The 10,851-nt window shown below is 34.7% G+C and overlaps 4 protein-coding genes across 8 annotated transcripts; 2 read left to right on the top strand and 2 right to left on the bottom strand.

The window, feature by feature from the left end:
- The first annotated feature begins 198 nt into the window (after window positions 1-198).
- On the top strand, window positions 199-4,134 carry LOC107219396 (H/ACA ribonucleoprotein complex subunit 4). Its single transcript, XM_015657597.2, has 8 exons — window positions 199-329; window positions 669-793; window positions 883-1,215; window positions 1,345-1,755; window positions 1,901-2,021; window positions 2,215-2,441; window positions 2,730-2,945; window positions 3,164-4,134. Exons 1-8 carry the CDS (start codon window positions 317-319, stop codon window positions 3,236-3,238), a joined length of 1,521 nt encoding a protein of 506 aa, XP_015513083.1. The 5' UTR covers window positions 199-316; the 3' UTR covers window positions 3,239-4,134.
- A 199-nt stretch (window positions 4,135-4,333) lies between these two features.
- On the bottom strand, window positions 4,334-6,471 carry LOC107219436 (26S proteasome non-ATPase regulatory subunit 14). 2 transcript variants are annotated; one of them, XM_015657662.2, is made up of 6 exons: window positions 6,333-6,471; window positions 6,019-6,116; window positions 5,710-5,859; window positions 5,239-5,502; window positions 4,690-4,956; window positions 4,334-4,572 (listed from the first exon to the last, which is right to left on the bottom strand). In XM_015657662.2, the coding sequence occupies exons 2-6, from the start codon at window positions 6,109-6,111 to the stop codon at window positions 4,411-4,413; spliced, it is 936 nt and encodes a 311-aa protein (XP_015513148.1). In that variant the 5' UTR covers window positions 6,112-6,116; window positions 6,333-6,471; the 3' UTR covers window positions 4,334-4,410. The 2 variants fall into 2 exon arrangements, with proteins under 2 accessions (XP_015513148.1, XP_046585769.1); XM_046729813.1 differs by having other exon boundaries at window positions 6,337-6,461.
- Window positions 6,472-7,494, top strand: LOC107219439 (COX assembly mitochondrial protein homolog). 3 transcript variants are annotated; one of them, XM_046729815.1, is made up of 3 exons: window positions 6,472-6,655; window positions 6,834-6,938; window positions 7,066-7,494. In XM_046729815.1, the coding sequence occupies exons 1-3, from the start codon at window positions 6,472-6,474 to the stop codon at window positions 7,287-7,289; spliced, it is 513 nt and encodes a 170-aa protein (XP_046585771.1). In that variant the 3' UTR covers window positions 7,290-7,494. The 3 variants fall into 3 exon arrangements, with proteins under 3 accessions (XP_046585771.1, XP_015513149.1, XP_046585772.1); XM_015657663.2 differs by having other exon boundaries at window positions 6,511-6,659; XM_046729816.1 differs by having other exon boundaries at window positions 6,536-6,641.
- LOC107219395 (tRNA-splicing endonuclease subunit Sen2) lies at window positions 6,714-10,742 on the bottom strand. Of its 2 annotated transcripts, none has more exons than XM_046729811.1 (5): window positions 10,012-10,742; window positions 9,569-9,791; window positions 8,242-9,102; window positions 7,853-8,021; window positions 6,714-7,685 (listed from the first exon to the last, which is right to left on the bottom strand). In XM_046729811.1, the coding sequence occupies exons 1-5, from the start codon at window positions 10,216-10,218 to the stop codon at window positions 7,538-7,540; spliced, it is 1,608 nt and encodes a 535-aa protein (XP_046585767.1). In that variant the 5' UTR covers window positions 10,219-10,742; the 3' UTR covers window positions 6,714-7,537. The 2 variants fall into 2 exon arrangements, with proteins under 2 accessions (XP_046585767.1, XP_015513082.1); XM_015657596.2 differs by having other exon boundaries at window positions 7,861-8,021.
- Between the last annotated feature and the right edge of the window lie 109 nt (window positions 10,743-10,851).

Genomic DNA, 10,851 nt, shown 5'->3' with positions numbered 1-10,851 from the left:
GTTGTTTTCAAATGAGGTATTAATTTTTCTAAGTAACAAATGGAATCGATTGATCAGAGAAATATCATCATTTTTCTATTGCCCTGGGCATCGTCTTCGTGGGTCAACATTTCTGGACAAAAATGTTTGGACATTATCGCACGGTGTTGAAAAATGGAAGTGTGTTAAGCCACGTTCTCTTGTCACGATCTCGCATTGAAGCGTGTCCCTCTCATGGCCAGCGTGTAACCAGCGCTTTTCTTTCGAAGCTAGCTTCGTAGCTTCGCTTGCCGAATGCACTAAAATATTTTGTGCACGTGTTGTCAGTGATTTTAAAATGGCAGAAACAGGTAAATATTATTCATTATAAATATGCGACACAAGCTATTTATCACTCTAGTAACTTGTACTCGCCTTTCACGCCTGCCGGGATGTTTATTTTAACGTAAATCTTCTGTTTTCTGTTATTATCAACGAGTAGACATCTTGCGGTAAACACGTGTTATCGCATATATTTCATCCATTATTTATGCTTGAAATACGCGTGTTGTACAGCTTACGCGTCGCATTTATGCTATGTCCCTTCATAAACCCTCATTTGCGTTTTAGTTTACTTCAATTAAGCTCGTATCGCATGTAATTAATTATTAGCTAGCGAGGTTATGTTTTACGATTTTTGATCCTCACAGAAAATGAAAAACGTAAAGATAAAAAAAAGTCACTCGGAGAACTGCAAGTGGCTATGAAATGCCAAGTCGAACCCTCCAAGGCAGCAGTTAAATTGGAGTACGGCAACTGGCCATTGTTGTTCAAAGTACGTTCCTTGTTGGTTCAATTAAAATATGTTATAATTATTTACAAATACATTGTTTATCGAATTCAATGATTTTACTTTCATTTCAGAACTTCGACAAATTATTGACCCGTACAAAATGTTTTACACCATTAACGTGCGGCTCAACACCTCTCCATCGTAATCTCTCTGAATACATTAAATCAGGTTGCATCAATTTGGATAAACCGTCAAATCCGTCTTCACATGAAGTTGTTGCTTGGATCAAGCGAATTTTGAAAGTTGAAAAAACTGGTCACTCTGGTACCTTAGATCCTAAAGTAACAGGATGTTTGATCGTATGTATAGACAGAGCGACTCGTTTAGTAAAGTCGCAACAGTCTGCAGGAAAACAATATATTGCAGTATTCAAATTACATTCTGCTGTTGAGAATGTTCTCAAGGTGAGCAATGAAGGCACATTTTTTTAAATGAAAACATATGATAATATGAAACTGAAATGCACAAATTGAAAAAAAAAAATATTTTCGAAGAATTACGATCTTCAAGTAACAATCTGTACTTTGTGTTAGGTGAAACAAGGCTTAGAAAAATTGCGTGGAGCACTGTTCCAAAGACCTCCGTTAATATCAGCAGTCAAGCGTCAGTTGCGAGTCAGGACAGTGTATGATAGTGTTCTACTTGACTATGACGAGGATCGAAACATGGGAGTATTTAAAGTTGATTGTGAAGCAGGTTCTTACATCAGAACAATGTGCGTTCACTTAGGTCTCTTTCTAACTACTGGATGTCAAATGGAAGAGCTTCGTCGATCGAGGTCCGGTGTACAATCCGAACAAGACGGAATGGTGACAATGCATGATATTCTTGATGCTCAATGGTTATACGAGAACCACGGTGATGAGACTTATTTACGCAGAGTAATTAAACCTTTAGAAGCTCTTCTCGTGAAGCACAAAAGAATTATTTTGAAGGATAGTGCAGTATGTATTCGTTTTATTATTACAAAATTGTTCTGGTATATTTCCTGTATTATATTGTTTTGAGTTTGAATTGATAGACACTCAACATTATTTGAAGCAGTACAAAGAATCATGCAATGTTTCACTCTTGTGGTTTTCTTTGCAGGTAAATGCTATATGCTATGGAGCAAAAATAATGGTACCTGGTGTTCTATTATACGATGATGGAATCGAGCTTAATGAAGAAATTGTAATTGTCACCAGCAAAGGAGAAGCTATTGCTCTTGGTACGACTAATGACATGTTATCACCGTCTCAAATTAAATAAGTTTCTGATAGTAACAAAATTGAGAGGGTCAAATTTCTGATAGACTATTTTGAATGAAATTCTATTTGTACTCACATTATCAAAAAATATTCATGACTGCGGGATCGAATTTTCTGTACTTACTGACTCCATTCGTTTTATTCCGCAAATAGCTATTGCACTTATGACGTCACCTACTATGACCGCTTGTGATCATGGTGTAGCTGCTAAGATAAAACGCGTGATTATGGAGAGGGATGCCTATCCCAGGAAGTGGGGACTGGGTCCTAAGGCCTCAATAAAAAAACGGATGATAAAGGAAGGCAAATTGGATAAGCATGGAAAACCAAATGAACAAACACCGTCTGACTGGCTCACAAGTTACGTGGATTATTCCAAGGTACCATATTAATTTTACTTTTTGTGATAGTGTCATAACTTGTTCTAAATATCTGAATCATTTCTATGCATATTATATGTGCTCTTACAGTATCGAAGTGTTCTGTGTTCTACTGGCTCTTATAATGAAGTGTCACTTGCCTCTTTTTTGACTTAAAGTATTTTTCAACTATTAAAATATTTAAATATTATTAAAAGTTCTCAGAAAATGCTAAACATGAATTTCACTCAGTAAAATGGAGAATATGACGTGATTAAACATGATTCTGTTATTGCTTACTTGTATCAGACTGATGCTAACGGAGTCGAAGATGTCACTAATCGAAAACGAAAACTGGATCCGACAACAAGTTCAATTGATGCATCGGTTGCTGAAGAAACCAAGGATGAAGAAACTGCGTCACCAAAAGAAAAAAAGAAGCATAAAAAAGATAAGAAAAAGAAGAAAGTAACGGAAGAAACAGAAGCTACTGAAACTGAAACTCCAGCAAACGCAGCTACTGAAGTTAGTATATCCATATATTTCACAATCCAAATCTGGTTTATTAAAAATACGTGCGGCAAAATAATAAGTAATTATTTGACGCAACATGACAAATACCCATGTAAAAATCTTTGCGAGTTTTGAATAAATTGCTGCAATCGACCATAAAACCATTGATTGTAAAGTACGAAATGTTTTCAATTTTTTTTAATAGTGATTACTTTCTTTTTCTATTGAAGGAAACACATGTGAAGAAAGAAAAGAAGAAGAAAAAGAAGAAGGATAAAGACCAAGAAGCGCCAGCCAGCGAATAATGAAATTCGTAAACATACCATATAACAGGCATGCTAAAGTTATACTTATCAGTCATCCTGAAGTTATTTCGTGTAAAATGAAAAATATTTCATACGATACGAAACAAAGTTATATATTTTTATTTACATCCTAAAGGGGCCTGAAAAGTTCCACTTACGTCAACTAAACGGAGATGCAATTATTACCTGAGAAATGAATTGATTCCGTTCTTGATACTATGATACACTTACCGAAATCAATCTCAACTATTTTACTAATGAAAATAATGAAGTGATAGGTTAGCAGAACGTCTATTATGCTTAAAATCAGATATTTTTATAGTATAGCAAAAGCTCGTTTCAAATATTAATTTGCGCTAAACATGCCAAACAATTGTGAAAAATTGATATATCAATCGTTCGCCCTTATATTTGTAGGATCGTTGAACACACATCTCGAATTACACGCATCATTTTAATACAGAACAAATGTAAAAACAATACCTACATGGTTTTGTTTCTTCATATTCACCTGATATACTGAGCATGATGTACATTATGTGTATATTGAGTTTGAAAAGTTTAGTTTTATAATCATCTACAGCTTTCGGTATTTGGTATAAAATTAATTTTACGATTGGGGAATATCCGATTGAATGAAATTCGTGACCTGTTACACTGAGTGGCTAAGTGAAGAAATATTCCCACATTTTAACGGTACAAATTGTATATTCTCGGACCTTCAAACCATAGGTTTGTCGTGCTTGTAATCTATGCACCATTATTTTTCTGCTCATTTTACGGTATTTGTTTTTATAAACGAATATGTAATTAACCGCAAGATACTGTACATAATTTCATTCTAAGGCTGGCCAATTTGCAGGGAATTCAAATACATTACAATGTAAACAATTGTACAGTAATGTTGCTTGATCATACGCCCTTTTCCTGAAATAAAATTCATTTTTTTATGCAAACACAAAATGTGGTATTAAGATTGAATACTTGTCGTTAGACACAGTACATGGTGATTACAAGGTGAGATGTTATGGAAAATTTGTTTCCGACATTTATTGAAAAAAGAAACTTTGGATGTACGACAAAATATAAGACCAATTTTACTGTTTTCATTTTATTTTAAAAAGACGGTTTTATGTTCAATTTTCGTAGGTAAATTATATAATGAGAAAACATCACTTGAACACCACAGTATCAAGCATAGCACCGAGGCATTGCACAATATTTGTAGTCATTAGTGTATCGACTTTTTCTTCAAGATGCCGTTTTGGATCTTGTTTTCCGACATTTTTTATTGCCAGCTGCTCTGGTGTCATCTTTTCTTCGTCTTCTAATGCCTAAGAAGTAATAAATTCAGTCAATCATAGCTAAATTCGAGATCATTCGGCTAACATTTCACAAGATGTTTCATTGCAGATCAAATGCTTTAGATGCAATAAAGAGAGAATGCGTACCTTATTATAATTTTTGGCTAACTCCAACATGTCGGAAACAATTCCTTCATTAAGTTTTCCATGTTCTGAGTATTCAGCAAGCGTGAGACCATCCATCCATGATTTTTTATGCAAATTGAGGAGCATCTTCTGCTCCAGTTCATTTTTACGATAGTTTATACTAATGCTATAGTAGTGACGATTTAATCCGTGAATTAACGCTTGCACTGATGGCTTTTGCAGATGACCCAAATTGGATGTAGTCTGGCGAGGTTCTTGCCCCAAGACCTAAACGTAAATAATGTAAGTATAGAATTGACATTGCAAAATCAAATCTGCCATACACTTGGTCAACATTTTTCGCATCAGATATTAGTATGTTTTCAAATTGTTATGAAATTAATTAGTATATGGATTATAATTCAACTTTCGTAATTACAGTGAAACTTCCCAATAGCGGACACCCTTGGGACTGGATATCTTGTCCGCTTTTAATAAGTGTCTGTTATACAGATAATAGCTCATTTTTTATTGCACAATTATATCATATTTTGTTGCAAATAAACTTACCATCATATTGGGATTAATTAATCGGAAAGCATCAATAACGACCTTGCCTTTCACAGATTGAATAGGATCGATGACAACAGCCACAGCACGTTCACTAAGTGCTTCAAATGACTGCTGAGTATTAATATCAACTCCTGAAAGCCAACAGCCAAAACCAGGGTGCGAATGGTACCATCCAACTACCATCTCAGGTCGTCCAGTCTGTTTCAACATATCCAACATCTTGGCTTGGAATACTGGATCAACAGCCTCAACGCTAACGCCCTTATCAAAAAAGACATATATGTAGGATATCATCAAAAACGTTGCCCTATGTATTAAAATAGTTTCTACTTATTATCAAATAATTTTATTTATAGCAATAATCAACAACTTAATTATTACAAAGTGAGTCTAGAACAGACCCACTGTAACCTTTGTTTACAGACTCATCTTAGGTGATGAACATTTTTAATATAATAAACATCTTACAGTTCCGGTTTGCGGCATGGCAAACACGTCAATGACTCGGACTGTATAGTCGTCTACAAATTCACCCAACATTAATCCCATAACTTCCATGGGTACACCTGCGCGTCCATGTTTCAACATTTTGAGTAAAGCCAGTGAAGATATGTATACCTGGGATAAAGTAATTAGTTTGAAACTATCTGAGTTATGATTCAGAACATGTAATCTCACCATAATGGAATATAACTGAGTACAATTAAGTCATCAATCTTTTACATTCATAACAAAAATATTTTGTTATGACATTGCTTAAATGGAAATGTTATTTACCTGCTCAGCAGTATCTACTACAGGAGCATCCGATGGTGGGGGTCCTTGATTCAGACCTGGCATACCGCCTCCTAACCGTAACAGACGGTCCATTTCCTCTATAAATTAAACGCAATGATAGGAATAAGTATTGTAACGAATCGATTCGGCCAGATTAGATTCATTTTTCGGGAAAAAACAGAATCAAATTGTATGAATGAATAATGGTGTTCTGTAAACGGAGAATTGAGGTTAGTTGCCCGATTGTCAAAATCCGGTCATGTTTAAGGCGTTTGTTAAATGCAAATGTTATTATACAACTAGAGCATACTTACCTACTTAAGAAGGTTAATTCTAGATTCAAATCCCGTCCGTAGTTAACTACTTAATTTTCGAGCGACTGAAATAAACAATCCTTTCAATTCTGGAAGAATGACAATCTGAAAATGTTGGAAAATATGCAGAATCACCGAAATGCATGGTGGGTACCGACCGGCTACGGGGATCAACCAATCAAAGCAGTTCAGTGCACTATGCAGTGCCTATCGGAGGAAATCAAAAGCTATGATTGCTGTGATCAGTACGATCGAAAGGAAAGGGAGAAGAAATGGCAGAGAAACACGTACCCTCAAAAAATTACACAGGTGGACCTCACGGAGTGGGTGATTATCGCCGCAATATATAATTAACGTAGCGATTATTATCATACTTGTAAATAAATGGTTATCAATTTACTTCAAAGCATACTTTGTACATAAATTTCACGAATCAGTTAAAGTGTTGAGGTTAGTTCAGTTTGTAATGGTTTGTGGAACGAGATATGCATTTTCTTACAGGTAATCCTGATGACTTGTCTTTGAGAAAACTAGAATTACAAGTTCTTATACCCAAAAGAGTACGTGAACGATCGAGGAAGGAAAAGTGCGTCAAAGAAGTTGAAGGTAGGTTCGTCACACATAACACGCTATACATAAAGTTAATTTTTTTTAAAAAAGCTCAGCAATTTTTTACACAGTTATATCGCATTTACTTTAATTGATTATTTTGTAATAATTTATCGTTTTTCAGCTTTCAGCAAATGCTGTTCTAGTTCTGGTTTCTTAATGGTAACGAAGTGCCGGAACGAAAATAGTGAAATGAAAGAATGTTTGACAAAATGGTTCAATAATCCAGAGTTTGTCGAAGAATGTAAACAAGAGTATCTGGCTGAAAGAAGTGAATACAGAAGAACAGGTATTGGCAAAGGTTCCAGAGCACCAGTGGGTACCAACAGAATAGGGTCTAATATGTAAATAATTGTATTGTTATTAGTATCATTTGCCGACAGAATTTGTAATTACTTTGTAACTTTGAACAAAACATCTTTCATATTCTCAAATCGCGTTGTTTATGTATGTATAAAAACAAGAAAACTACGAAGTGATCTCAAGTCAACTATGGACTATGCGTGGCTCGTTAGGAATAATTAGCAATAAATCGTGAAATTTAAAGATTGTATGTAAAAATTGTTCTCATTACTCTAAATCATCATTTTCATCCTCTAAATCAATTTCCTCTCTATTTTGTTTCGGAATCCATCTCCTATAAAGTAACTCTTGCACCATAAATTCGCACAAGAGTTCCGGGGTGGAAGGGATTTCACTTCTTGGAATTTTTGATGGCCAAAGGACTTTGGCAAATAATATTTCCTGCAAAGTAATGAACTCACGTAAGGAGACGACACTATTTTATCTCTTGATATTGGATCAGAATAGAGTACAAAATAATCTTCAATATTTTACTGATGTTGGAATTATATACAAAATGAGCAATAAGTTTGCACTGACATGCAAAACTAATATTGATATGAACACACCCCACTACCTTAGCAGCAGTTTCGGATAATCTATCAAGGCCATATAATTTTTTCCAAGTCATTTTGCGTGTTGTTTTCTTGTCATCTGTGATCAAGGTATCTGCATCTAACACTTCCACAATCACGATATACGATGCATGATAAAATGGAGGCCCTTGTTTGTACAGCACTGCAATAGGATCAATTGTATTGATTTTAAAATATTTTCCATTGTCCATGATCTTGACCCAAGTTCTTACTTCAATAACATCAAGATTAAGAAACAGAAAAATTCTAACTAAAATAAAAATTCCCGACTACTATGATTTATTTTCATATAAACATAAATTATTTATGCACTTTTAAAAAAAATTTATTTATTACATGCATAATTTATAAATGCTACTTACAGAAATCGCCGCCATACTTCAAGCCAGACTTAACCACCCAGCCCTTACTCCGAAAGTAATGATATACAACATATTTTTGTACAAAGTCACTTTGCACATGGCAGAAGTGATTCCACGCATCCAAAATACTCAACGAATTACCATCAAAGTCGATAACTTGTAGGCAACCCAATCCAAACATCAGAAAAAATGTCTCTTCAAATGTGAGATACATTACTTCTCTAACAGGAAAACCTTCCTTCTCAACTGTTGGTTTCACGTTATTCAAATAATTTTCGGTGTCAGAGTCACTGTCAGGTAAAACTAACAATTCTCTCTCCAACATTTCGTGGTCATCTTCGACATTCGTCTCATTTTCAGTTTCACAACAATTTTTTTCATCTAAACTTGTTGACATTTTCTCATCATTTAATACCATAATATCTGCATCACCACAGACATTTTGTGTCATGGATTCTGTAGTCTCAACATGTGAAATTTCACATACTTCATCTTCCTCTTCACTGGTGTCAAGAACAACTTCATCTACTTTTGCAGGTACAGATGTCAATTCGTCAGCAGTTTTATGGGAGTCTTGTGTTTCAATATTCTTAAATAGAATAGGACTTGAATCGTTATTCTGAATTTGTGTGACTGACACTGTTTTATCAACTTGATTTTGCTCACATTTGTCATCCATTTCTTCATTTGAGCAATCTCCACTTTTTTCAGAAGATCTGGCTACTTCTTGAGTTGCAAGTCTGAGTTTTTTTTCTGCAGGTTCTGTCTTCTCGCCTGAATCATGTACACTATCATCTTTTACAATATTCTTCTCATTTTCAGATGCATGTCCATCTGCACTTGCCTCCTGAACTTCTGACACTGTTGATTATAATAAATGTTATTGAAAGGGTAGCACCTGGAAAATCTCAGATTGGCAGTAAACTCCTCATATTCTGTTCGCAAATAATTCTGATGCAAGCACTCTAGATATTTGTCATCAAATGCTGCTGTCATCCCTGTGATTGAGCGATTTGAAATTAAGATTTGTAAGGTCAACGTTGGTTCAAATTGTTCATGCTACTATTTTTTCGTCTTTTTTTCTTTCTATTACGTAACAAGATAAGGTCATTTAAAAATCGGATATCAATGTTCACCTATGAAGAAAAAGCATGACTGTTGTCTGAAACATTGACATCAGATAAAATTGCAGCACATAATGCATAACAAAATTTCTAAAGTAAAATGCCCGTTTTCAAATGTAAATGACTTGGAGTTTACAATTTATTTTTGATTAATAATTGGGTTAGCAATACGTGAATACCGTTTCGACAAGGTTTTTATTTACCAGAAGTTTTTTTTTTGCCATTCATTTCTTTTGATGAGTCGATATCTGCAGTATTTTTCCACTTTTCCTCTTCCATAGATTTTGCCAGAGCTTCAGCCGCTAGATGTTTTGCTTGTTCAAGCCATTCTTGTCGTCTAGCCCATTGTCTGTGTCTCACAACTGGCCGTCTAGTCCTCTCAAAGTTTGGATAACTTCGCGATAGAGATCCCTTCCCAAAAAAACCCTATACATAGTAAAAATTGATGCAAAATTAGTTGTTACTGCACCACAAATGTTTCAGATATATCATAGCTCAATCACTACTTTATTTTATCTGAATTTAAAAGTAAGCCTGTTAACGGAATTCAGCAAAAAAATTATTCAAATACACATAAATAATGAGTATTCTATATCTCAAAGCAATTTCAAGATGGTTATTACTTGTTATGACAGTTACTCCTTACCATGGAATGTAGAGCTTCGATATCGTACAGTTCTGTGACACAGACTCCCAGGTTGGCGAGGTGGCCGGTATAAACGATCCATTCATTATCAGAACCTATATTAATTGGGAATGGCTTACGTGGCCGAAGTCGAACCCTTCGCTTTCTTCTGGGTTCCCTTAGTGGCATCATACTTTTCTGACAGTTTTTCGTTTCATTCAGTGCCATCGTTGATGTCAATACAGTTTACAACAAAGCCATTTGAACCCGACACACTGACTGCATTTTTTGGTTATGTCTAGAGAGGGCGCATCTCAGGTCAAAGACGTGCTTATATTTGCGCCAAGTATTTGCTGTTACAAATTAGATATTTGCGATCATGAAGCATTATTTCTATATAAAATCTCCTTGTAACATCAAGTTGACAAGAAACAGCTGAAGAAATATTTACAGATAAACCTTTTATTACTTGCTTTGACTTACGTAGTGAAGAATTAAAAATTTTCGCTTAAATGCGAATTAAAAAACTTATCTGCAAATACAAGAGTATAACAAAACTTTATGCATTATGACCCACATCAAGAGTTATAATTAAAATTTTTTAAATTGATGTATTGTAATTTTATGAATATTTGTGGTCAATTTGCGAATTTCATTATTTCGCTCACAGAATCGCAAGAATTGGAGTTTGAAGAAACTCAAATTACTTATTTAGGGTGACGCGTTAATGGCATGTCAAATTTCCTAATATTTTGCCCTTTTCCTGATAAAAATACTGATCTTTTTCAGGAGACATTCCAACCACTATTACCTAATGAACTCACTTTACTCATGCAAGGTCATTGAATTTTACGGATAATA

Source organism: Neodiprion lecontei, chromosome 1, assembly GCF_021901455.1.
Source record: "Neodiprion lecontei isolate iyNeoLeco1 chromosome 1, iyNeoLeco1.1, whole genome shotgun sequence".
Lineage (NCBI taxonomy): Eukaryota > Metazoa > Arthropoda > Insecta > Hymenoptera > Diprionidae > Neodiprion > Neodiprion lecontei.
Note: the sequence above shows the minus strand (reverse complement) of the source record. Positions and strands in the feature narration are given on the sequence as shown.